Source organism: Nerophis lumbriciformis, linkage group LG33 (assembly GCF_033978685.3).
Source record: "Nerophis lumbriciformis linkage group LG33, RoL_Nlum_v2.1, whole genome shotgun sequence".
Lineage (NCBI taxonomy): Eukaryota > Metazoa > Chordata > Actinopteri > Syngnathiformes > Syngnathidae > Nerophis > Nerophis lumbriciformis.
The window spans coordinates 17349555-17375318 of record NC_084580.2 but is presented as its reverse complement, the minus strand read 5'-3'; the positions used below and the strand labels follow the sequence as shown (position 1 = coordinate 17375318).

Here is a 25764-nt window from a genome sequence, read left to right as displayed (position 1 = left end):
CCTTGAATGAACACTTGATGGATATAATCACAGCAGTATGATGAGTCTATGTGTTTTGATTGATTGATTGAGACTTTTATTAGTAGGTTGCACAGTGAAGTACATATTCCGTACAATTGACCACTAAATGGTAACACCCGAATAAGTTTTTCAACTTGTTTAAATTGATTCATGATACAGATATATACTATGAGATATATACTAGCATCATAATACAGTCATCACACAAGATAATCACATTGAATTATTTACATTATTTATAATCCAGGGTGTGGAGGGGGGCGCCGGATGTAAGTGTCAGAGTTTGATATGAGAATAAATCTGAAGTTAAAATATAGGGTAGAAATGTACCCATTTGCAGGAAATGTAGTCTTGATTTTCAAAATTTTCTTTCAAGGCTTGCATGTCTACATTAAAACATTCTTCTTCATACTGCATTAATATATGCTACTTTTAAACTTTCATGCAGAGAAGGAAATCACAACTAAAAAAATCACTAATTTTTTCATACGGTGTTGATCATTTGAACAATGATGACAAAAACTGTTTTCTCTGTCGTGTCCGTGTGTCGAAAATTGTTATGCGCTTATTTTTGTATTAGATTTTGTGCGTGGCATAGATTTGCTATGCGCAGAGGACGCTTAAACAGTGCGCAATTGCACAGGCGAGCACCTTAGAGGGAGCATTGCTCGCACGGCTGCGCTAGCATCACAGCTAACGTTAGCCATGCTGCTACCTCTCTGCTCGGGGAGGACATATACGTATGTGACGTATGACGTGACAGTATGTGTGTGACGTGTGTCGTGAAAGTATGTGAGAGGGAGACACAGGAAAGAGTGAGAAGAGCCTGTCGTGTAATGCCAGCAGCTAAAAGCAACTGCGTGAGAATTCACAGACGTGTGGATGTGTTGAAGGTGTGCTGGAAAATGCGGAACGGAAATTAGGGAGCAGCAGAAAAGTGGAATGTATTATTTAAATTGGTGCGTTGGAAAACACGGACCGGAGTTTTTTTTTAAACTGGATCTGGATCGGCATTTTCACCTGCCTTGCCGATACGCAATTTTTGTCCCGATCCAAATATCGGATCGGGACATCCCTAGTCTGCTTTAGACATTATTCCTTTGATTTTGGCAATGTTTTAGGTGGTAAAAAGCTGCTGATGTTATTGACTTGAAGAGGAACTGCACTTTATTTGGGATTTTGCCTATAATTCAAAATCCTTATGTGAGACAAGAACAAATATGTCTCTTCTTTTTATGCATTCTAATTTGTAATATAAGGCACGTACGGAGTTGCTAACAATGTCGTTAATGGGGGTGATTTATTGCACCAATAAAGCCCCCTAAAAAAAATAAAAATAACCGCCATAATTTACAGTACATCAATCCAACTGGTGCGAACACTCGTTTTAATTGCAGACTAATGAACATATTTAATCCGATGCAGGTGTTAGCTTTGGTAATGAACATTTACACCGTTATTCTGTATTTTGTTCCGTCAAAATCAAGTGATTTCATAATTGTTTACACTCTCCTTGAACTAGAAATGTAATGATTACTGATTACCACAATTTATTTTAGTGCTTCCTAAAGCCAAAAAGTTGCCATTTAAAATGACTATAATTTTTTATAATCTTTTTTTCTCCCACATAATTAAATAACTTAATGAACATCTTTCAAGTCTAGTGATTCCATAACTTTGCAACGGGTAGCAGTGTTTTTCTCTGTAAAAATCGATTTATATAGCGCTTTTCTATACACTGGACCAGGGGTATCAAACGATCAGGCACGCGAACAGGTTTTATCCGGCCCGCGGGAGGAGTTTGTATAAAAATTAACCTGAAATTTTGGATTGAAAGAAACTGCTGTTGTAAATGTGTTCATTGGAAGGCAAAATAGCAGTTCTTTGTATCTTTGTAGATGATGCACAAAATAAACCACATGATGTCAGTACATCAGTCGAGGAAAATGATCAAACTACGTAAATAACATACTGTAATTTGATTTTGATATATTTTTTTTATCTTGATAGATTGAAAATGAACACCAATGAGTTGACTGATGAACATGATCACATAATTTATTCAGAAAATATAAATAACGACAAATAATGTATTTATTGTCAGTAACTGTATTTATATTATTCACATGTAAAAAAATACCGCAGTGTTTATTGTTTATTGTGAGCGAACTGTGGTGCTGAATTTCGCCCAGGGATCAATAAAGTATTTTCTATTCTATTCTAATAATAATAATAATAATAATAATAGATGTTATTTGTAAAAAGCACTTTACAACCTCAAAGTGCAACAGTGTATTAAAAATAAATAAATAAAAAGATAATACAAATTTAAAAAAAATAAAAAACTAGAACAGCCTAATATCTATTTTCGTCCTGGTCGTGGAACTGTGGACCAGCTCTATACTCTCGGCAGGGTCCTTGAGGGTGCATGGGAGTTTGCCCAACCAGTCTACATGTGTTTTGTGGACTTGGAGAAGGCATTCGACCGTGTCCCTCGGGAAGTCCTGTGGGGAGTGCTCAGAGAGTATGGGGTATCGGACTGTCTGATTTTGGCGGTCCGCTCCCTGTATGATCAGTGTCAGAGCTTGGTCCGCATTGCCGGCAGTAAGTCGGACACGTTTCCAGTGAGGGTTGGACTCCGCCAAGGCTGCCCTTTGTCACCGATTCTGTTCATAACTTTTATGGACAGAATTTCTAGGCGCAGTCAAGGCGTTGAGGGGATCTGGTTTGGTGGCTGCAGGATTAGGTCTCTGCTTTTTGCAGATGATGTGGTCCTGATGGCTTCATCTGGCCAGGATCTTCAGCTCTCACTGGATCGGTTCGCAGCCGAGTGTGAAGCGACTGGGATGAGAATCAGCACCTCCAAGTCCGAGTCCATGGTTCTCGCCCGGAAAAGGGTGGAGTGCCATCTCCGGGTTAGGGAGGAGATCTTGCCCCAAGTGGAGGAGTTCAAGTACCTCGGAGTCTTGTTCACGAGTGAGGGAAGAGTGGATCGTGAGATCGACAGGCGGATCGGTGCGGCGTCTTCAGTAATGCGGATGCTGTATCGGTCCGTTGTGGTGAAGAAGGAGCTGAGCCGGAAGGCAAAGCTCTCAATTTACCGGTCGATCTACGTTCCCATCCTCACCTATGGTCATGAGCTTTGGGTCATGACCGAAAGGACAAGATCACGGGTACAAGCGGCCGAAATGAGTTTCCTCCGCCGGGTGGCGGGGCTCTCCCTTAGAGATAGGGTGAGAAGCTCTGCCATCCGGGGGGAGCTCAAAGTAAAGCCGCTGCTCCTCCACATCGAGAGGAGCCAGATGAGGTGGTTCGGGCATCTGATCAGGATGCCACCCGAACGCCTCCCTAGGGAGGTGTTTAGGGCACGTCCGACCGGTAGGAGGCCGCGGGGAAGACCCAGGACACGTTGGGAAGACTATGTCTCCCGGCTGGCCTGGGAACGCCTCGGGGTCCCACAGGAAGAGCTGGACGAAGTGGCTGGGGAGAGGGAAGTCTGGGCTTCCCTGCTTAGGCTGCTGCCCCCGCAACCCGACCTCGGATAAGCGGAAGAAGATGGATGGATGGATGGATGGAGCCTAATATCTAAAAAAAAAGGCTTTTTTTAAAAAACGAAGGGTTTTTAAGCCTTTTTTAAAAGCATCCACTGTCTGTGGTGCCCTCAGGTGGTCAGGGAGAGCGTTCCACAGACTGGGAGCGGCGGAGCAGAAAGCCCGGTCTCCCATTGTTCGTAGCTTTTGTCCTCGGAGGTTGGAGGAGGTTAGCCTGTCCTCGTGTGGAGGATTTGGGGGTGAGTAGTTCTCTGAGGTAGAGTGAGCCATTTCCATGGAGGCACTGGTGGGTTAGTAGGGAGACTTTGTATTCAATCCTGAATGGAACAGGAAGCCAAGTGAAGGGATTTGAGAATTGGTGTGATATGGTCGTATTTTCGCATTCTCATCAGGATCCGAGCAGCACTATTCTGTATGTATTGCAGCTTCTGGATGTTCTTGCTTGGGATCCCGACAAGAAGTGTGTTGCAGTATGTGGGGAGGCGTGGCCGGCAGTCCGACAGCGAGGCGGGGCACGCCGGGGCCGACCCTGAGATGGCGGCGAGGAGGCGTGGCCGGCGGGGCGCGCCGGGATCGGCTCCAGAATAAAAAGACTATTGTAACCCTGCATCCGAGGGGTGTGACGGTGTGCTGTTGGTCCCAGAAGAACCCGGTGTTGAGAACAAGTTCACAAGTGGCGCCCAATGTGGGAGCCGGTTAGCTCAGTTGGTAGAGCATGAGACTCTTAATCTCAGGGTTGTGGGGTCGGGCCCCACATTGGGCGCCACTTGTGAACGTCTTCTCGACACCGGGTTCTTCTGGGACCAACAGCACACCGTCACACCCCTCGGATGCAGGGTTACAATAGTCTTTTTATTCTGGAGCCGATCCCGGCGCGCCCCGCCTCGCTGCTGGTCGGCCCCGGCGTGCCCCGCCTCGCTGTCGGTCTGCGGGCCACGCCTCCCCACACAGTAGTTCTATTCTATTCTATAAAGATAGAATACTATTAACCGCAACATGTAAGTGTAAAAAAACAACAACAAAAAACATTATGATTTGTACAATTTCAGAATGTGCTTGTTCTACTTTTAAACAAAAAAACAATCTGAAGTTGTCTTTATTTTTCAGTTATCGTGCCGTGATTTTACCAGTCCGTCCCACTTGGGAGTAGATTTTTCTCCATGTGGCCCCCCCATCTAAAATGAGTTTGACACCCCTGCACTGCAAAAACTGAAATCTAAGTAAGATTAAATATCTCAAATAATAGTGATATTTGCTTATTTTCTGTCTGATAAGATAATTCTTCTCACTAAGCAGATTTTATGTTAGAGTGTTTTACTTGTTTTAAGGGTTTTGGTCCTAAATAATCTCAGTAAGATATTACAACTTGTTGCTGAGATTTGATGACCTACCGTATTTTTCGGACTATAAGTCGCAGTTTTTTTCATAGTTTGGCCGGGCTCCAGTGTGACTTATTTATGTTTTTTTCTTTCTTTATTATGCATTTTCGGCAGGTGCGACTTATACTCCGGTGCGACTTATGTAAAACATGCTTTAAACTAGAATATCAACTGTTGCAAAGCTGTGTCATCAACACTCACAAGTAGAGATGTCTTGTAAATGCTTTAAAATGTAATATCGGAAATTATCGGTATCGTTTTTCTATCATCGGTATCGTTTTTTTAATTTTAATTTTTATTTTATTGTCTTTATTAAATCAACATAAAAAACACAGGATACACTTACAATTAGTGCACCAACCCAAAAAACCTCCCTCCCCCATTCACACTCATTCACGCAAAAGGGTTGTTTCTTTCTGTTATTAATATTCTGGTTCCTACATTATATATCAATATATATCAATACAGTCTGCAAGGGATACAGTCCGTAAGCACACATGATTGTGCGTGCTGCTTACTTTCTTTTTTATTCAAGAAATTTTTTTTAATTTATTTATCTTATTTTATAATTTTTTTTAAAACGGACCTTATATTCACCATACCTGGTTGTCCAAATTAGGCATAATAATGAGTTAATTCCACGACTGTATATATCGGTATCGGTTGATATCGGTATCGGTAATTAAGAGTTGGACAATATCGGAATATCGGATATCGGCAAAAAGCCATTATTGGACATCCCTACTCACAAGTATAAAACTACTTTTTTAAAGTAATAATTTCTTACTTCAAGCATGAAAAAAAAAATCATGATGCCGAGCGCATATCATTATGTCAAGATAATGGCACTAGCATTTACTTAATTTAAGAATATTTTTCAACATATTGAGCAAAAAGGTCTCTTTTTTTTTTTCTACCAAGAAAAGTATACTTGTTATTAATGAGAATGTACTTATTTTATGGTATTTTCTGGGTTCATTGAAGTTAGCTAATTTTACTTGTTTTGGAAAGTCTTGACAAGCCGAATTTTCTTGTTCTATTGGCCGATAATTTTGCTTAGTTCAAATAAAATACCCCTCATTTTTGTATTTTTTTTTTCTTGTTTTTGAACACTGACTTTTTTGCAGTGTGCACTAGACACTCAAATCGTGCACAGAGAAGTGAGAACCCATCATTCATTCACTCCACATTCACACCGTGGTGGTGGTAAGCCACATTTGTAGCCACAGCTGCCCTGGGTAAGCTGTTCACACAAAAGCTAAAAGGACGTTAATGTGTTGCATTTAGTTCCCGTACTGTGCTAAAAAAAAAAATGAACCAAACCGTGATTACCATTCCACCAAGTTACACAAGCCAGTTTTTCTTTTGGACAGCATTTCAGCATTCTGTTACTCTCGGAATTTTGGAACACATGCTTTTTGTTTTCAGGTTGAGTACCATCTGTCTGCTTTGTCAGTATTCTCTTTGGACTAATGCAGTATTTTGCCAGCATGTCAGCGACCACTCGGTGAGTTTTTGATATCGGTGGGCGGGAAAAAAATAAAATGGACGCATCGTCAGCTTGGCATGGGGCCAGAATGGAACGTTTGCAAGTAAATCCTACTGACGGGACTTTATGGACATGTACCTCATATTAAATGCACGAGGAAAATATATGGTGATTAATTATGGTACTTCATTAAGTCTGTGTCCATCTTTCAACGCTCATCTTTATCCTGTCAATCATTCTTGCCCCGCCTTACATCTCCCTTTAGCACACCCAGTAGCAGAGCTGCTTACCTTGGCATTAGCCGATAATGAAGAGGCGGGACCAAGGCGAGACAAGCCTCCTGATGGGCATGCGATCAATTGATTGATCAATAAACCTCTATCTGTTAGAGTGCTATCCCCCAATCACTCAGTTCAGCCACACAGACACACACACTCACTACACAAAAACAACCGAACTCACTAAATGATATTGGCACGCGTCTGTGCCAACTCTCATCCATATTCAGAGAAGCAGCATGAGGTTGTTTGTTTGCCACTCGGAGTGTGTGTGTGCGTGTGTGTGTGTGTGTGAGTGTGTGTGTGTGTGTGTGTGTGTGTGTGTGTGTGCGTGTGTGTGTGTGTGCACGCATCCGCATAAGGGTGACACGGTGTTAATCAATAGTAAAAGCTTCTGTCATTATCATAGCACCTTATCACAAACACGTTCCCGTTGTCGCCGGCAAAAAAGCCACGCTGATGCAACCTGTACTCTGTCTGGCAGCGCTGACATTTACAGAGTGTCTAGGAGGACCTTGAACGCATCTGTGTCACACTGTATGTTGAGGGAAAAAAAAAAGAAATCACACTGATATGCTGTATAAATACACTGAGTGGCTCCTTGTGGAAATACCACAGGTTATACTATAGACTCGGGTCAGTGTTCCCTCAGAAAGGTGATCTATTTGTAAGTTGAGTACCTGCTCATCTAACTCATCTTCAGTGTTGGGACTAACGCGTTACTTTCGACGGTAAATAGTAATCTAACGCGTTATTTTTTATATTCAGTAACTCAGTTACCGTTACTACATGATGCGTTACTGCGTTATTTTACGTAATTTTTTATGTAGTATCGGCTAGAAACCGAGAAGATCGGAGTGTGTTTTATTGGAGTGCTGCAGAAGAGGCGACGGAGAAGAGGCGCGCTCTTTGTGTGTGTATGTGTGTGTGTGTGTGGGAGGGGGCGTGTCTGTGTTTACTAACAAGACGTCATGGCGAAGCCCGAAGCCAAGTTTCTTAACATGGAGATATTCTCACTACTTTTCTTTTGTCGACCACAAAGAAAAGAACGTTTTAGTTAAATGTAAGTCAGAGATCCTATCCTGGCAATTCAAATCTGCTGAAACAGTTACAAAAGCAACATGCTTCGAAGAAGCTAGTAAAGAGAAACACACTTCACCTCCTAAGCAACAGCGGCTGGATTTTAACGAGGCACTGCTAGCCAGGACAACATTGATAGAGCCATTGCAGCACTGAAGGTACACACACTCTGTCAATTCTCTTATATACTCTTTCATTCTAGACTTCTAGAGTGTTTGATTATCATATCACTCTAAATGTACAGACTATAAAGTTCACAAACATAAAGAGGGATGCTAGTGGGCCAGGCCAATCTTCCCTTATCTCTAAACTAAAACTGGGGAAATGTGTAGAGTGTTCTGGGCTTCAGACATGATTTTATTTCAGAATTCCTTGAGAGAAAAAAACGCCTGGTTAGGCTTTGTGTATGTAGTGTGTGCAACTAATTAATGGTGAATATGTTCCCCATACTAAAGCGTTACTGACATTAATTCCGCATTTTCAGGTGAGATCAAAAATAAGTCTGAGTAATGTAATAATGGATCATAATTGATTAATTGCTCTTTTTTTTAATCACTTGACAGCACTTACATTTACTTCTTCTATTTAGTCAAGTTTGATGTCAAGGACCTCACCAAACTATTCAATCTTTACCGTGTTTATTTGTTGCACGGGTGTTCACAATGAACTCATAGTACTACTCAAGCTTGTGGACAAATGGCCTAGTAGTTAAAGCATACTTGCCAACCCTCCCGGATTTTCCGGGAGACTCCCGAAATTCGGCGCCTCTCCCGAAAACCTCCCGGGACAAATTTTCTCCCGAAAATCTCCCGAAATTCAGGCGGAGCTGGAGGCCACGCCCCCTCTAGCTCCATGCGGACCTGAGTCCGCTTTCCCACAATATAAACAACGTGCCTGCCCAATCATTATAACTGTAGAATGATGGAGGGCGAGTTCTTGGTTTCTTATGTGGGTTTATTGTTAGGCAGTTTCATTAACGTCCTCCCAGCGCGGCAACAACACACAACAACAGCAGTCAAGTTTTCGTCTACCGTAAAGCAGTCCGTCTGCCGTAAACAGCAATGTTGTGACACTCTTAAACAGGACAATACTGCCATCCAGTGCATTTGATGAAAGCACTTTTGTGCGTGCCACACAGCAATGCATCATCAGAGAGGGTGTTCAGCATGGTTAGAAAAATAGTGACAGAGAATAGAACAAGGATGGACAATTCAACCCTTAACTCAACAATGAGTAGATGAGTGTTATGTGTGTGTATATGTGTAAATAAATGAACACTGAAATTCAAGTATTTCTTTTATTTATATATATATATATATATATATATATATATATATATATATATATATACATATATAATCAAATAAATATATATTTATAGCTAGAATTCGCTGAAAGTCAAGTATTTCTTATATATGTGTATATATATATATATATATATATATATATATATATAAATGAAATACTTGACTTGGTGAATTCTAGCTGTAAATATACTCCTCCCCTATTAACCACGCCCCCAACCACGCCCCCTGCCCCAACCAACACCCCCCACCTCCCGAAATCAGAGGTCTCAAGGTTGGCAAGTATGAGTTAAAGACAGCTACAATTTCCTTTCCACTCAGAAATCCTTATTCAAGTAAAAATATTTGCTTGACATATATAATGACAGCATCGCTGCTGATCTCTACAGGGAGAGGAGGAGGATAATGCCGAGCATGCTCAGTAGCATCTCAGGCCTAAAATGGAGTTGGGCTGACCTTGAGGGTGTCATCATATCGATCGATCAAGACTGAGAGCGTGTGTGTGTGTGTGTGTGTGCGCGTTTAGGAGAAAGCAGCAGAGGAGGCGTGCAACTTCTCCAAACAAGGAGAAAACTGAAACCTCCGCTAATGATGAATCATTGATGGCGTGTGGACAAGAGAAGACTTTTCTCCTTCCTCTCTTCTCGTCAAACGTCTACTTCAGCATTCACTCTCACTTCCACTCCGTCCCATCGGCCCCGCTGCCTCACTTTCAATCACTCTCGTCTTTTTGCCGCCTTGACCTTTTCCCGCTCGCTGGTGTGCCGTCACAACTTTCAATACAGTGTGTGGAAGCTTCACGCCGAGGAAGCGTTCTAAAGGACGTCAATGGCAAAAACGTTTTTATAAACTCAAGATGCAATTAGCTATCCTCGGGCTCAGTCAGTCACACGTACAGTCACGATCAAAAGTTTACATACACTTGTAAATAGAGATGTCCGATAATGGCTTTTTTTGCCGATATCCGATATTGTCCAACTCTTAATTAGCGATTCCGATATATACAGTCATGGAATTAACACATTATTATGCCTAATTTTGTTGTGACGTCATCGCTCCGAGAGCGAATATTAGAAAGGCATTTAATTCGCCAAAGTTCACCCATTTAGAGTTTGGAAATCGGTTAAAAAATATATATGGTCTTTTTTCTGCAACATCAAGGTATATATTGACGCTTACATAGGTCTGGTGATAATGTTCCCCTTTAATAACTGTTTAATAAATACAGTTTTGATACATTGACTTAGTTGTGGTTTCCCTCTCTGCATGAAGGTTTAAAATAAGCATATATTAATGACGTATGAACAAGAATGTTTTAATGGAGACACATAGAATCATCATACTGCTGTGATTATATGCATCAAGTGTCCATTCAAGGCTAAGATTCAAGATGATTTATTGTCAATTCTTAACATAAGAACTGAAAAGTATATTTTCGGCACAGTCCCACTAAGAGCAGACATACGTTACAGGGAGACAAGACGAGACCGCCGATAGGGCAGCCGTTTTTACGGCGCTCCTTAAAAAAAGGTGAGAAAAAGGTGATAGCGAATAATAGAAAGGCGTTTAATTCGCCAAAATTCACCCATTTAGAGTTCGGAAATCGGTTAAAAAATATATATGGTCTTTTTTCTGCAACATCAAGGTATATATTGACGCTTACATAGGTCTGGTGATAATGTTCCCTTTTAAATCCTCAACCTGTATTGTTAACGGGTAACAGATTGACCCTGGGGCAGATTACTGCTATTTTGTTTCATGAGCGTCTTATGATCGTGTTCCCCCCCCCAAAATGGCAGACATAACGTGTCAAAAGGACAAACAAGGTAGCAGCAACCATCTGCTACTACAACAACACACGCACAATTATGTCAGGTCCATAAAATCTCCATCCAGGTGTGTCGAGAAGCATATCGAGAATGCAGTGAGAGGCAACCTGGCAGCACCAAATGCTGCCCATTTGTTATTGATGAGAAGAGGAGCACAATAATGTCGCAGTTATGAATAATGTAAACCAGAACATTAGTGATCAGAGCTTCACACACTCGAGTGTCAATACACAGTGTAGTCTATTTCAATGATGTTGATAGCTTTTCAATGTAGCGAGTCCACGGGACCCACAGGTGAGTGGGTCTATGGCAGTGGTTCTACCCCCTGTGAACATTTTTTTAATTCAAGTACCCCCTAATGAATCAGAGCAAAGCATTTTTGGTTGAAAAGAAGTAAAATACAGCACTATGTCATCAGTTTCTGATTTATTAAATTGTATAACAGTGCAAAATATTGCTCATTTGTAGTGGTCTTTCTTGAACTATTTGGAAAAAATATATATAAAAATAACTAAAAACTTGTTGAAAAATAAACAAGTGATTCAATTATAAATAAAGATTTCTACACATAGAAGTAATCATCAACTTAAAGTGCCCTCTTTGGGGATTGTAATAGATATCCATCTGGATTCATGAACTTAATTCTAAACATTTCTTCAAAAAAAAAAGAAGAAATCTTTAACATCAATATTCATGGAACATGTCCACAAAAAATCTAGCTGTCAACACTGAATATTGCATTGTTGCATTGTAATAAATGGAATAGCCTACTTGTTCAGTGAATGAACTTACATTCATATTTTGTTGAAGTATTATTCAATAAATATATTTATAAAGGATTTTTGAATTGTTGCTATTTTTAGAATATTTAAAAAAAAATCTCACGTACCCCTTGGCAGACCTTCAAGTACCCCCAGGGGTACGCGTACCCCCATTTGAGAACCACTGCTATATGGGACAGTCAATGGATTCCGAGTCCGCAGTTAAATTTTTTTTATCTCTTTCACTGCAAAAAGTCAGTGTTCAAAAACAAGAACAAAAAATACAAATATTTTATTTGAAGTAAGCAAAATTATCTGCCAATAGAACAAGAAAATTTGGCTTGTCAAGACTTTCCAAAACAAGTAAAATTAGCTAACCTCAATGAACCTAAAAAATACCTTAAAATAAGTATATTCTCACTAATAACAACTGTACTACTATATGAGTACCGTATTTTTCGGACTATAAGTCGCAGTTTTTTTCATAGTTTGGCCGGGGGTGCAACTTATACTCAGGAGCGACTTATGTGTGAAATTATTAACACATTCCCGTAAAATGTCAAATAATATTATTTAGCTCATTCACGTAAGAGACTAGACGTATAAGATTTCATGGGATTTAGCGATTAGGAGTGACAGATAGTTTGGTAAACGTATAGCATGTTCTATATGTTATAGTTATTTGAATGACTCTTACCATAATATGTTACGTTAACATACCAGGCACGTTCTCAGTTGGTTATTTATGCCTCATATAACGTACACTTATTCAGCCTGTTGTTCACTATTCTTTATTTATTTTAAATTGCCTTTCAAATGTCTATTCTTAGTGTTGGCTTTTATCAAATACATTTCCCCCAAAAATGCGACTTATTCTCTAGTGCGACTTATATATGTTGTTTTCCTTCTTTATTATGCAAAATACGGTACGTACTTTCTATTATTTCATTGAAAATAAAACATCAAAGTCCATTTGGCTGTCATCTGTTTTAAATATGAGACACAATTGTGTCAAAGTCATGATTTTTTTTTTCATGCTTGAAATAAGAAATGATTACTTTAAAAAAGTAGTTTTATACTTGTGAGTGTTGATGACACAGCTTTGCAACAGTTGATATTCTAGTTTCAAGCATGTTTTAATCAATATAGATCATAACATCTCAGCTACAAGCTGTAATATCTTACTGAGATCATTTAGGACCACAACACTTAAAACAAGTAAAACACATAAAATCTGCTTAGTGAGAAGAATGATCTTATCAGACACAAAATAAGCAAATATCACCCTTATTTGAGATATTTAATCTTATTTAGATTTCAGTTTTTGCAGTGTTCTTATATTTTTCCAGTTCCTAAATGTTATTAAGTGTCAATTCATTTATTTATTTAATAAAAAAAATCCAACATTGGAATAAAATAAAAAATCAATCTGTCAACATAACATTAAAGAAAATTACTCATTTGATGGTTGTTTAATATGGTTATAATAAAATTATATATTCATGTTTTTTTTGTTTTTTTTTCAATTTGTCGCACTTTTTATTATTATTTTTATTTTTGCAATTTTTACTTTTTTATTCGAACCCTTTTACCGTATTGCTTTTGCACTATCTTGTTTAGCTCATTCATTGTTTATGTTCTTTGTTTGTTTGTTTTTAGGGGGAGGAGGGGTTTGGTCTATGCTTTTTAACCTGTAAAGCACTTTGGTCCAATTTAAAAATTGTTGTAGATGTGCAATATAAATAAAGTTCCCTTGCCTTGCCTTGCCGTGTATGTTCAAAATGTATCTGAAATTAAACAAATATTAATTCCAAATCTGAAAAGTTTGTTCCAAAACAACTGTCACAGCGGCATGACATATGACATTCAAATCAATCAGCAATTTGTAGAAACATAAATAGCACCAAAATAAATTACTAAAATTAAATTTAAAAATTGGTGTCTCTACGGTCTGTAGTACAAAAATTAAATGTCAATAAAAGTGCTGATTTTGACAAATGAACCAAGCCCCATTCTCAAAACATAGGATCTTTCTTCACACGTTCCCAACTTAATGTGTGTCGAAATATGCGGATTATGTCACAGATTCAGTATCATCAGATACACCACAGAACACACAACAATGCACCATCGAAAAGTATCGGTGCATTTAACCAGAATGCTTACAACTTCCATAAAAAACACAATATTCAATACAATAGGTTCTCAAACACTGCAATGACAACTGTTCCAGCCAAAGCAACAACATTAGCAAGCAAATAGAAACATATAACCAAAATAAAGCACTGCACCAGTCATGTTTTTGAACGGGTATGTGTGTCTACATTTTTGACAATGGAAGTGATAACATGTACAGTATATTATGAACTGTATTTTATCAATTGTTTATGTATTTGTGGAAAAAAGTACATTTCTGGCAGTGAGTGTCTACCACAGCACCTTTAATTTTAATACTAGTTATATATGTACTAGGGTTGTACGGTATACCGGTATTAGTATAGTACCGCGATACTAATGAATCATTCTCGGTACTATACCATCTCTGAAAAGTACCGCTCCCGCATGTCGTGTCATTGCTGGTTTACGAGCAGAGGAGCATGTTCGGCAGCGCACAATCACAGAGTACTTACAAGCAGACACAGTGTGTGGACAGAAAAGGGAGAACGGACGCATTTTGGCTTAAAAACTAACGATAAAGGTAAAGTTATAACACTGAAACGCTCTCAGGAAGAGGTGCTTTAAGACATGGCTAGCTAGCTAGCGGCTAACGTCAATCCGCTGTCGTCAGTGTTTTAGCTACTTCTAAATCACTAATCCTCGCCTCCATGGCGACAAATAAAATAAGTTTCTTACAAGTCCCTGCAGGACGAGGAATAGCTAAACATGCTTCACTACACACCGTAGCTCACCGGCAACAAAATGTAAACAAATGCCATGGAAACCTAACATCCACTGTAATGATATCAAGTACAGGCACGTATCTAGTCGATACTACTATGATTACATAGATATTTTTTGGCATCACATCTTCTTTTGTCTTAAAAAAAATGTATATTATGTTTATAAACTCAGAAAATATGTCCCTGGACACATGAGGACTTTGAATATGACCAATGTATGATCCTGTAACGACTTGGTATCGGATTGATACCCAAATATGTGGTATCGTCCAAAACTAATGTAACGTATCAAACAACAGAAGAATAAATGATTATTACATTTTAACAAAAGTGTAGATAGAACATGTTAAAAAGAGAAAGTAAGCAGATATTAACAGTAAATGAACAAGTAGATTAATAATTCATTTTCTACCACTTGTCCTTAATAATGTTGACAAAATAATAAAATGATAAATGACACAATATGTTACTGCATATGTCAGCAGACTAATTAGAAGCCTTTGTTTGTTTACTTACTACTAAAAGACAAGTTGTCTAGTATGTTCACTATTTTATTTAAGGACAAACTTGCAATAAAATAAACATATGTGTAATGTACCCTAAGATTTCTTGTTAAAATAAAGCCAATAATGCAATTTTTTTGTGGTCCTCTTTGTTTAGAAAAGTAACGAAAAGTATCGAAATAATTTTAGTACCGGTACCAAAATATTGGTATCGTTACAACACTAATGTGTACTGTGTTTTGTAATTTAAACATAAATCACACATTTAAAAGTTAAAGTTAAAGTTAAAGTACCAATGATTGTCACACACACACTAGGTGTGGCGAGATTATTCTCTGCATTTGACCCATCACCCTTGATCACCCCCTGGGAGGTGAGGGGAGCAGTGGGCAGCAGCGGTGGCCGCGCCCGGGAATCATTTTTGGTGATTTAACCCCCAATTCCAACCCTTGATGCTGAGTGCCAAGCAGGGAGGTAATGGGTCCCATTTTTATAGTCTTTGGTATGACTCGGCCGGGATTTGAACTCACAACCTACCGATCTCAGGGCGGACACTCTAACCACTAGGCCACTGACTAGGTTACACGTCAATGTCAAGTGTTCCCTTTGAAATAAACAACTCTGCAAATCGATATGTTATAATAATGATGTGGCATAACATCCAACATATATTTGCCATCTAACAATGCTAAGAACCACGCAAATGCAGACGTCAGGAGGCAGCTATGAGGTATTAAAGGCCTACTGAAACGCAGTCCGACAGTTTATATATCAATGATGAAATCTTAACATTGCAACACATGCCAATACGGCCGGGTTAGCTTACTAAAGTGCAATTTTAAATTTCGCGCGAAATATCCAGCTGAAAACGTCTTGGTATGATGACGTCTGCGCGTGACGTCACGCATTGTAGCGGACATTTTGGGACAGCATGGTGGCCAGCTATTAAGTCGTCTGTTTTCATCGCAAAATTCCACAGTATTCTGGACATCTGTGTTGGTGAATCTTTTGCAATTTGTTCAATGAACAATGGAGACAGCAAAGAAGAAAGCTGTAGGTGGGAAGCGGTGTATTGCGGCCGACTGCAGCAACACAAACACAGCCGGTGTTTCATTGTTTACATTCCCGGAAGATGACAGTCAAGCTTTACCATTGGCCTGTGGAGAACTGGGACAACAGAGACTCTTACCAGGAGGACTTTGAGTTGGATACGCAGACACGGTACCGTGAGTACGCTTCCAAACATTTGATCGCTTGCCCATACATGCGTGCCGCTATGTGCATGTCACGTAAATAATTCAATGTATACACCCTGATGATTATCTTGTGTGATGACTGTATTATGATGATAGTATATATGATAGTATATATCTGTATCATGAATCAATTTAAGTGGACCCCGACTTAAACAAGTTGAAAAACTTATTCGGGTGTTACCATTTAGTGGTCAATTGTACGGAATATGTACTTCACTGTGTAACCTACTAATAAAAGTCTCAAAAAGTCTCACGTACGTAACTTTGGGATACTTTGGGGAAATATATGTGCTGTATGAACTTTGGGGAGGTGAACTGTACTTGCGGCCGACTGCAGTAACACAAACACAGCAGGTGTTTCATTGTTTACATTCCCGGAAGATGACAGTCAAGCTTTACCATTGGCCTGCGGAGAACTGGGACAACAGAGACTCTTACCAGGACGACTTTGAGTTGGATGCGCAGACGCGGTACCGTGAGTACGCATGCCGCTATGTGCACGTCACGTACGTAACTTTGGGGACTTTGGGGAACTATATGTGCTGTATGAACTTTGGGGAGGTGAACGGTACTTTGGGCTGTGGGATTGAGTGTGTTGTGCAGGTGTTTGAGTTGTATTGGCGGGTTATACGGACGGGAGGGGGGAGGTGTTTGTTATGCGGGATTGATTTGTGGCATATTAAATATAAGCCTGGTTGTGTTGTGGCTAATAGAGTATATATATGTCTTGTGTTTATTTACTGTTTTAGTCATTCCCAGCTGAATATCAGGTCCCACCCGCCTCTCACAGCATCTTCCCTATCTGAATCGCTCCCACTGCCCTCTAGTCCTTCACTCTCACTTTCCTCATCCACGAAACTTTTATCCTCGCTCAAATTAATGGGGAAATCGTCGCTTTCTCGGTCGGAATCGCTCTCGCTGCTGGTGGCCATGATTGTAAACAATGTGCTCCACAACCTGACGTCACGCTACTCGTCTGCTACTTCCGGTACAGGCAAAGCTTTTTTATCAGCGACCAAAAGTTGCGAACTTTATCGTCGATGTTCTCTACTAAATCCTTTCAGCAAAAATATGGCAATATCGCAAAATGATCAAGTATAGAATGGACCTGCTATCCCCGTTTAAATAAGAAAATCGCATTTCAGTAGGCCTTTAAAGAGGTCTTTCCCTTCCAAGTGACCACATCTGTTACCCCCTGGCGAAAGAAGACCACAAAAACACAAACACACACACACAGCACAGGGCTCATCTGTCACGCCCACACCGCCTCTCAGGGGGCCTATTAATCAATCACTGCCAAAATACTGCGCTTAAAACATCTAAGTGAGTCTCCTGCAGGCAAATTAGCATTTTAAAATAGTAGGACACTTTGTTTAAAGCCTATAAAACAGCCCCAATTGATTATGTAGAAAGACATGCATGTACAGTATTATTCAGCTGTTATGATTAGTTGAGAAAGCATGAGGGAAGCCAAGCACCAGTATTAGTCAAATCTACACACTACATTACATTAGTTACACTTTTAGACCTTGGAACAAACACACCCAACTCATCAAAGGCACATGTTTGGTCAGTGGTCAGATCACCTCGAAGCATTAGTAGTGGAGGTGCTCCGAAATAGAATGCTGCTTCTATAATAATAATCATAAAAAAAACAAGATAGTTTAGTTTTAGTTTCTACTTGGGATTGAGAGCCACTGACAAGACATGGGAGTTGAGAGTGAAATGACAAAAAGTGTCTACGTCCTTTCATTTGGCGGCTGTTTCCACCTGGACCGGATGGATTCATGGACTTATGTCTTATTCATGATTTATCTATATCCGTACGCCACCATGGTGACCATTCCACAACCACACTGGTGACTATTGCAGTGGAACCTTTCAAGTTTACAATAGCTCTTTGATTATGTCGTTTTTTTCCCGTCGAAAATTATCGGAAATAATCAGTTTCTGGGTCTAACTGTCCACTATTGGAAGATTGGATGAAGAACCAGGCGTTACAATCCTTGGTGTTTGTGTCGCTTCTAATGGGGAACACTTGGGAGATGGCCGATATGAGCATACTTGCCAACCCTCCCGAATTTTCCGGGAGACTCCCGAAATTCAGCGCCTCACCGGAAAACCTCCCGGGACAAATATTCTCCCGAAAATCTCCCGATTTTCAGCCGGAGCTGGAGGCCACGCCCCCTCCAGCTCCATGCGGACCTGAGTGAGGACAGCCAGGGTGACCAGAACTAAATCATCCAGACTAGAGATAAATTGTATTATTATGTTTATCTTACTTAAAAATAAATATATTTATTAATTTTTAAAAAAATAAATAAATAAATACATTTTTACTATATTTTGCTAAAAACATCAAAATTAATTGTATTTTTATTTGTATTTTTTCCTGACTCCTTATTACATCCAGCCATAGAATTATACATTAAAATAAACATATTTGAAATCATTCATTTTAAATTATCATAATAATTCATTTAAAATGACCATATTTAATTATTAAAATAATTGCTTGTTTATCAACAACTTTAGCATTGTATTCATTACATTTTGAAGCTCTCAGATATATATATATATATATATATATATATATATATATATTTCACCAAGTCAAGTATTTCATACATATATATATATATATATGTATGAAATACTTGACTTATATATACAGTATATATATATATATATATATATATATATATATATATATATATATATATATATATATATATATACATATATATATATACATATATATATATATGTATGCATGAAATACTTGACTTGGTGAATTCTAGCTGTCAATATACTCCTCCCCTCTTAACCATGCCCCGCGTCACCCCGACTACGCCCCCCACAAAGACTATAAAAATGGGACCCATTACCTCCCTGCTTGGCACTCAGCATGAAGGGTTGGAATTGGGGGTTAAATCATCAAAATGATTCCCAAGCGCGGCCACCTCTGCTGCTCACCGCTCCCCTCACCTCCCAAGGGGTGGAACAAGGGGATGGGTCAAACGCAGAGGGTAATTTCCCCACACCTAGTGTGTGTGTGACTATCAGTGGTACTTCAAATTTAACTTCACAGTTTTGTTTTGTTTTTTTATGAAATTTATAAACCAACGATTACATCCAAATATAACGAAAACAACAAAAAAAACACACAAAAAAAAACACAAGTGCAAAACTTCTTTAAGTACAAACCGAACAAAAAAAAACAAAAGAAGTAATATACACCTCACGGGATGATACAAAACAAATACAAAACCAGGCAAAAAATAAGTAAAATAATAAATATAAAGCAAAATGTAAACACTTACGGCTGTTTTAATCACGAGAAAAATGTAATAATTTGTAATTACGAGGGAAAAAGGAGGAATTTTACCAAATCGGAGTAAAATTAATGTTGTAACTATGAGAAAAAAAACAGACCTTTTGCAAGAATAAATGCACACTATGAGAAAGAAGTTTATCAGAATAAACTTGTAATATAAGACTGTGAGGAGGCGTGGCCTGCAGGCCTGCAGCGAGGCGGGGTGAGCCGGGGCCGGCTCCGAGATCGGCGACAGTTGCGTAGATGGCCCACCTGGACGCAGTTTTCTGATCACTTGTCACTCTACAAAAGGGCAGCAGCCGAGAAGGACGAGGTTGGTGGAAGCGAGGAGGAACGCGAGTGACAGGGAGAAAAGACAACGCGAGACAATTGCTAAAAAGCCTACAAATATTGCAAAATAAACACCATTGTAAACCTGAGCCGGAGGGCGTGTGGCCGTGGTCTGTCGGCTTGTCTCACTTGTGAAGTTCTCTGTGCTGGGTTTTTCTTGGGCCGACAGACCACGGCCACACGCCCTCCGGCTCAGGTTTACAATGGTGTTTATTTTGCAATATTTGTAGGCTTTTCAGCAATTGTCTGGTGTTGTCTTTTCTCCCTGTCACTCGCGTTCCTCCTCGCTTCCACCAACCTCGTCCTTCTCGGCTGCTGCCCTTTTGTAGACAACTGCGCCCAGGTGGGCCATCTACGCACCTGTCGCCGATCTCGGAGCCGGCCCCGGCACACCCCGCCTCGCTGCAGGCCTGCAGGCCACGCCTCCTCACAGTCTTATATTACAAGTTTATTCTGATAAACTTCTTTCTCATAGTGTGCATTTATTCTTGCAAAAGGTCTGTTTTTTTTTTTCTCATAGTTACAACATTAATTTTACTCCGATTTGGTAAAATTCCTCCTTTTTCCCTCGTAATTACAAATTATTACATTTTTCTCGTGATTAAAACAGCCGTAAGTGTTTACATTTTGCTTTATATTTATTATTTTACTTATTTTTTGCCTGGTTTTGTATTTGTTTTGTATCATCCCGTGAGGTGTATATTACTTCTTTCGTTTTTTTTTGTTCGGTTTGTACTTCATGAAGTTTTGCACTTGTGTTTTTTTTTTGTGTGTTTTTTTTTGTTGTTTTCGTTATATTTGGATGTAATCGTTGGTTTATAAATCATTAAGACTACGTATTATGTTGAAGGGGGCAGGAAAATATAAGATTTTTTCTTCATCCTGCTCCTTCTCAGGCATTGGTGTGTAAATGTATAACTGAATAATTGTGGTATAATTGTCTATCAAAGATGCACATCAATGAAGGAGATAAATAAAAATGAAATGAGTTTTTTTTCGTAATCAAAACTTTATTATAATTAAATTGCATATTCTTTTACATTTTGATCTACAAACGTTCCATTGCTACTCTTGTCTTGCTCTGTATATTGTACGGTATTTTGTATAGTGTTTTGTATATTGTACAGGATTGCTTATTATTTTAATTTTATAGTAGTCTGTTTATTTCAATTCTTAATTTTATCTTTATTATTGTATCATTTATTTTTGTCCCATATTTGTTCCCACTACCGCACCTTAAGTTAGAGTCCTTAATCTCGTTATATGCACATAAAGTCCATTCTATTATATTCTATTCTATTCTAATGTATAGGAAGATGATTTGCGCAACTTTAAAGGCATATTTTCAAACTGTGAATTGTTCATCTGCGTGCTTATTAAACTTAAGAGGTTCCACTGTACACGTGAGTGTCAAACTGTGGAAAGATTCCGTCTTCATGAATCCATCCATAATCCCGGGTGAAATGATTCCATCCTTTCGTCTCGAGCGCACTCTTACCTTTGATGCCGAACTTGGAGTTCCCGCCAAACTTGAGGATCACCAACATGAGCAGGATACCGGAGAAGGCGACGGCGGCGATGCCCACCACGACGTACACCTGCAAGGATGTGATAAAACGCCATTGAAGTCACATCAGCCGCCAACAAGAGCTTCACGGATAAGATCTTTCTTTTTGTCAAGTGGACGGGCTGAACTGAATGTTGATTATGTCCGCTGCAAATTGATGGAGGTCATGGGGGGGGGAAGGAAGCGGACATGGGGACTTACAGCGACTGTGTCCTCTGGTGGGTTTGCAGTCGGCCCATCTGTGGATGCAGAAACAAATAAGGGGTCATAAAGACTCATGCAGTATGCAATGTATACATTTACAAACATTATCTGGGCTGCAACAATTACTCGATTATATTGATTAATACAGTTTAAAAAATATATATTTATATTCTGTTGCTTGGATTAATCGTTCTAGTGTAATTACAAACCCCGTTTCCATATGAGTTGGGAAATTGTGTTAGATGTAAATATAAACGGAATACAATGATTTGCAAATCATTTTCAACCCACATTCAGTTGAATATGCTACAAAGACAACATATTTGATGTTCAAACTGATAAACATTTTTTTTTTTTTTTTGCAAATAATCATTAACTTTAGAATTTGATGCCAGCAACACGTGACAAAGAAGTTGGGAAAGGTGGCAATAAATACTGATAAAGTTGAGGAATGCTCATCAAACACTTATTTGGAACATCCCACAGGTGAACAGGCCAATTGGGAACAGGTGGGTGCCATGATTGGGTATAAAAGTAGATTCCATGAAATGCTCAGTCATTCACAAACAAGGATGGGGCGAGGGTCACCACTTTGTCAACACATGCGTGAGCAAATTGTTGAACAGTTTAAGAAAAACCTTTCTCAAGCAGCTATTGCAAGGAATTTAGGGATTTCACCATCTACGGTCCGTAATATCATCAAAGGGTTCAGAGAATCTGGAGAAATCACTGCACGTAAGCAGCTAAGCCCGTGACCTTCGATCCCTCAGGCTGTACTGCATCAACAAGCGACATCAGTGTGTAAAGGATATCACCACATGGGCTCAGTAACACTTCAGAAACCCACTGTCAGTAACTACAGTTGGTCGCTAAATCTGTAAGAGCAAGTTAAAACTCTCCTATGCAAGGCGAAAACCGTTTATCAACAACACCCAGAAACGCTGTCGGCTTCGCTGGGCCTGAGGTCATCTAAGATGGACTGATGCAAAGTGGAAAAGTGTTCTGTGGTCTGACGAGTCCACATTTCAAATTGTTTTTGGAAACTGTGGACGTTGTGTCCTCCGGACCAAAGAGGAAAAGAACCATCCGGATTGTTATAGACGCAAAGTTGAAAAGCCAGCATCTGTGATGGTATGGGGGTGTATTAGTGCCCAAGACATGGGCAACTTACACATCTGTGAAGGCGTCATTAATGCTGAAAGGTACACACAGGTTTTGGAGCAACATATGTTGCCATCCAAGCAACGTTACCATGGACGCCCCTGCTTATTTCAGCAAGACAATGCCAAGCCACGTGTTACATCAACGTGGCTTCATAGTAAAAGAGTGTGGGTACTAGACTGGCCTGCCTGTAGTCCAGACCTGTCTCCCATTGAAAATGTGTGGCGCATTATGAAGCCTAAAATACCACAACGGAGACCCCCGGACTGTTGAACAACTTAAGCTGTACATCAAGCAAGAATGGGAAAGAATTCCACCTGAGAAGCTTAAAAAATGTGTCTTCTCAGTTCCCAAACGTTTACTGAGTGTTGTTAAAAGAAAAGGCCATGTAACACAGTGGTGAACATGCCCTTTCCCAACTACTTTGGCACGTGTTGCAGCCATGAAATTCTAAGTTAATTATTATTTGCAAAAAAAAATAAAGTTTATGAGTTTGAACATCAAATATGTTGTCTTTGTAGCATATTCAACTGAATATGGGTTGAAAAGGATTTGCAAATCATTGTATTCCGTTTATATTTACATCTAACACAATTTCCCAACTCATATGGAAACGGGGTTTGTAATAACAATTTATAAAATCTAGAGTGCTGGGAACTTTAAATACATGGACATAGTTTCCGCACGGCCGCTGCAATAGAGTGCACCTGAGAACCGTGGTGTGTAGGTGCCGTGATCATTTTGGTAGCAAATAAGGAGAGGAGAGTACTTTTTTTTTTTTTTTTTTCAATCATTATTATTAATGCACACATGTTAAAAGTGCAATATTGATGATGTGCATTCATTAGAAAAAAAATATGAAGGTTATGGAAAGCAGAAAAATATTTCTTTATTTAAACTATTTTGCCTAAAATATGCATTAGGCTACAATATATCGACTAAAATATTCGATAGCTGCAGCCCTAAATAAATAATGCTCAGATTCAATGTACCTCGACAACATGCAAACTTATAGACATTTTAAAATGTACGTATTACATTTTATTTCATATTCTATTAATTCAAATATATTTCATTACATGTATTTCTTTTTTTAAAACAATTTTAAACACAATAATCATTGCATAAGCTATCTCCATATTGGAGCAGAAGAGTAAACAGGTTTTTAAAAGGAAAGTAATATTTTATCTGAGTCTGTAAATTAGTTTGTTTATTGATGATTTTTGTTTGTTTTTGTATTATGTAGTTATATTTATATGGTAATTATTATTCTGCGACTGTAAATTGTTTGCTTGTTTTCTTATTGATGCTTTTATTTGTTTCTGTATTCGTGTACCGTATTTTCCGCACTATAAGGCGCACCGGATTATTAGGCGCACCTTCAATGAATGGCCTATTTTAAAACTTTGTTCATATATAAGGCGCACCGCATTATAAGGCGCATAGAATAGACGCTACAGTAAATCAAACGTTGCGAGACCTGTTGTGGCTCAATATTGGTCCATATATAAGGCGCACCGGATTATAAGGCGCACTGTCAGCTTTTGAGAAAATTGGAGGTTTTTAGGTGCGCCTTATAGTGCGGAAAATACGGTAGTGATAATTATATGTTTTTACCGTATTTTTCGGACTATAAGTCGCAGTTTTTTTTATAGTTTGGCCGGGCTCCAGTGCGACTTACCGTATTTTCCGCACTATTAGCCGCACCTAAAAACCACAAATTTACTCAAAAGCTGACAGTGCGGCTTTTAACCCGGTGCGCTTTATATATGGATTAATATTACGATTCATTTTCATAAAGTTTCGATCTCGCAACTTCGGTAAACAGCCGCCATCTTTTTTCCCGGTAGAACAGGAAGCGCTTCTTCTTCTACGCAAGCAACCGCCAAGGTAAGCACCCGCCCCCATAGAACAGGAAGCGCTTCTTCTTCTACTGTAAGCAACCACCCGCCCGCGTAGAAGAAGAAAAAGCGCGCGGATATACCGTACGTTTCATTTCCTTTGTGTGTTTACATCTGTAAAGACCACAAAATGGCTCCTACTAAGCGTCAGGGATCCGGTTCATGAAAAGACGCAATCTCTCCATCCGCACACGGATTACTATTTCGCAGCAACTGATATTCCTGTGAAACGCACTGTGGATACAACGGGAGCACGTACGGTGAATATTCGCACCACAGGGAATGAGAAGTCATCCTTCACTGTGGTTCTAGCTTGCCATGCTAATGGCCAGAAACTTCCACCCATGATGATATTCAAAAGGAAGACCTTGCCAAAAGAGACCTTTCCAGCCGGCGTCATCATAAAAGCTAACTCGAAGGGATGGATGAAGAAAAGATGAGCGAGTGGTTAAGGTAAGTTTAAGTTTACGCGAAGAGGCCGGGTGGCTTTTTTCACGCAGCTCTGTCCATGTTGATATACGTATGTTTGTGATTGCACATTTGCGTACATTTTGGGAGTGAACAGAGTTGTTAGAACGCTGGTTTTTAATATATTATTAAAGTTTGACTGACCTATCTGACTGTTTTTTTGACATTCCTTTAGCGCAGTTAGATGCGGCTTACAACACCGGGCGGCTTATAGGTGGACAAAGTTTTGAAATATGCCGTTCATTGAAGGCGCGGCTTTTAACCCAGGGCGCCTTATGGTGCGGAAAATACGGTATATAGGTTTTTTTCCTTCTTTATTATGCATTTTCGGCAGGTTCGACTTATACTCCGGTGCGACTTATACTCCGAAAAATACGGTACTTGTAATTGTATTGAGTTTGTGGACCCCAGGAAGACTAGTGGGTTGTTGTGGCAACCAGCTAAT

The 25764-nt window shown here is 39.4% G+C and overlaps 1 protein-coding gene across 4 annotated transcripts in view; it reads right to left on the bottom strand.

The window, feature by feature from the left end:
* ntrk2a (neurotrophic tyrosine kinase, receptor, type 2a) overlaps nucleotides 1-25764 on the bottom strand; it is a 261742-nt gene that overhangs the window by 188769 nt on the left and 47209 nt on the right. For all 4 annotated transcript variants that reach the window (XM_061928983.1, XM_061928984.1, XM_061928985.1 and 1 more), the window contains 2 exons: nucleotides 21787-21824; nucleotides 21517-21616 (listed from right to left, as the gene is read on the bottom strand). In XM_061928983.1, coding sequence (XP_061784967.1) covers nucleotides 21517-21616; nucleotides 21787-21824 — 138 coding nt within the window. The remainder of the gene's footprint in view (nucleotides 1-21516; nucleotides 21617-21786; nucleotides 21825-25764) is intronic.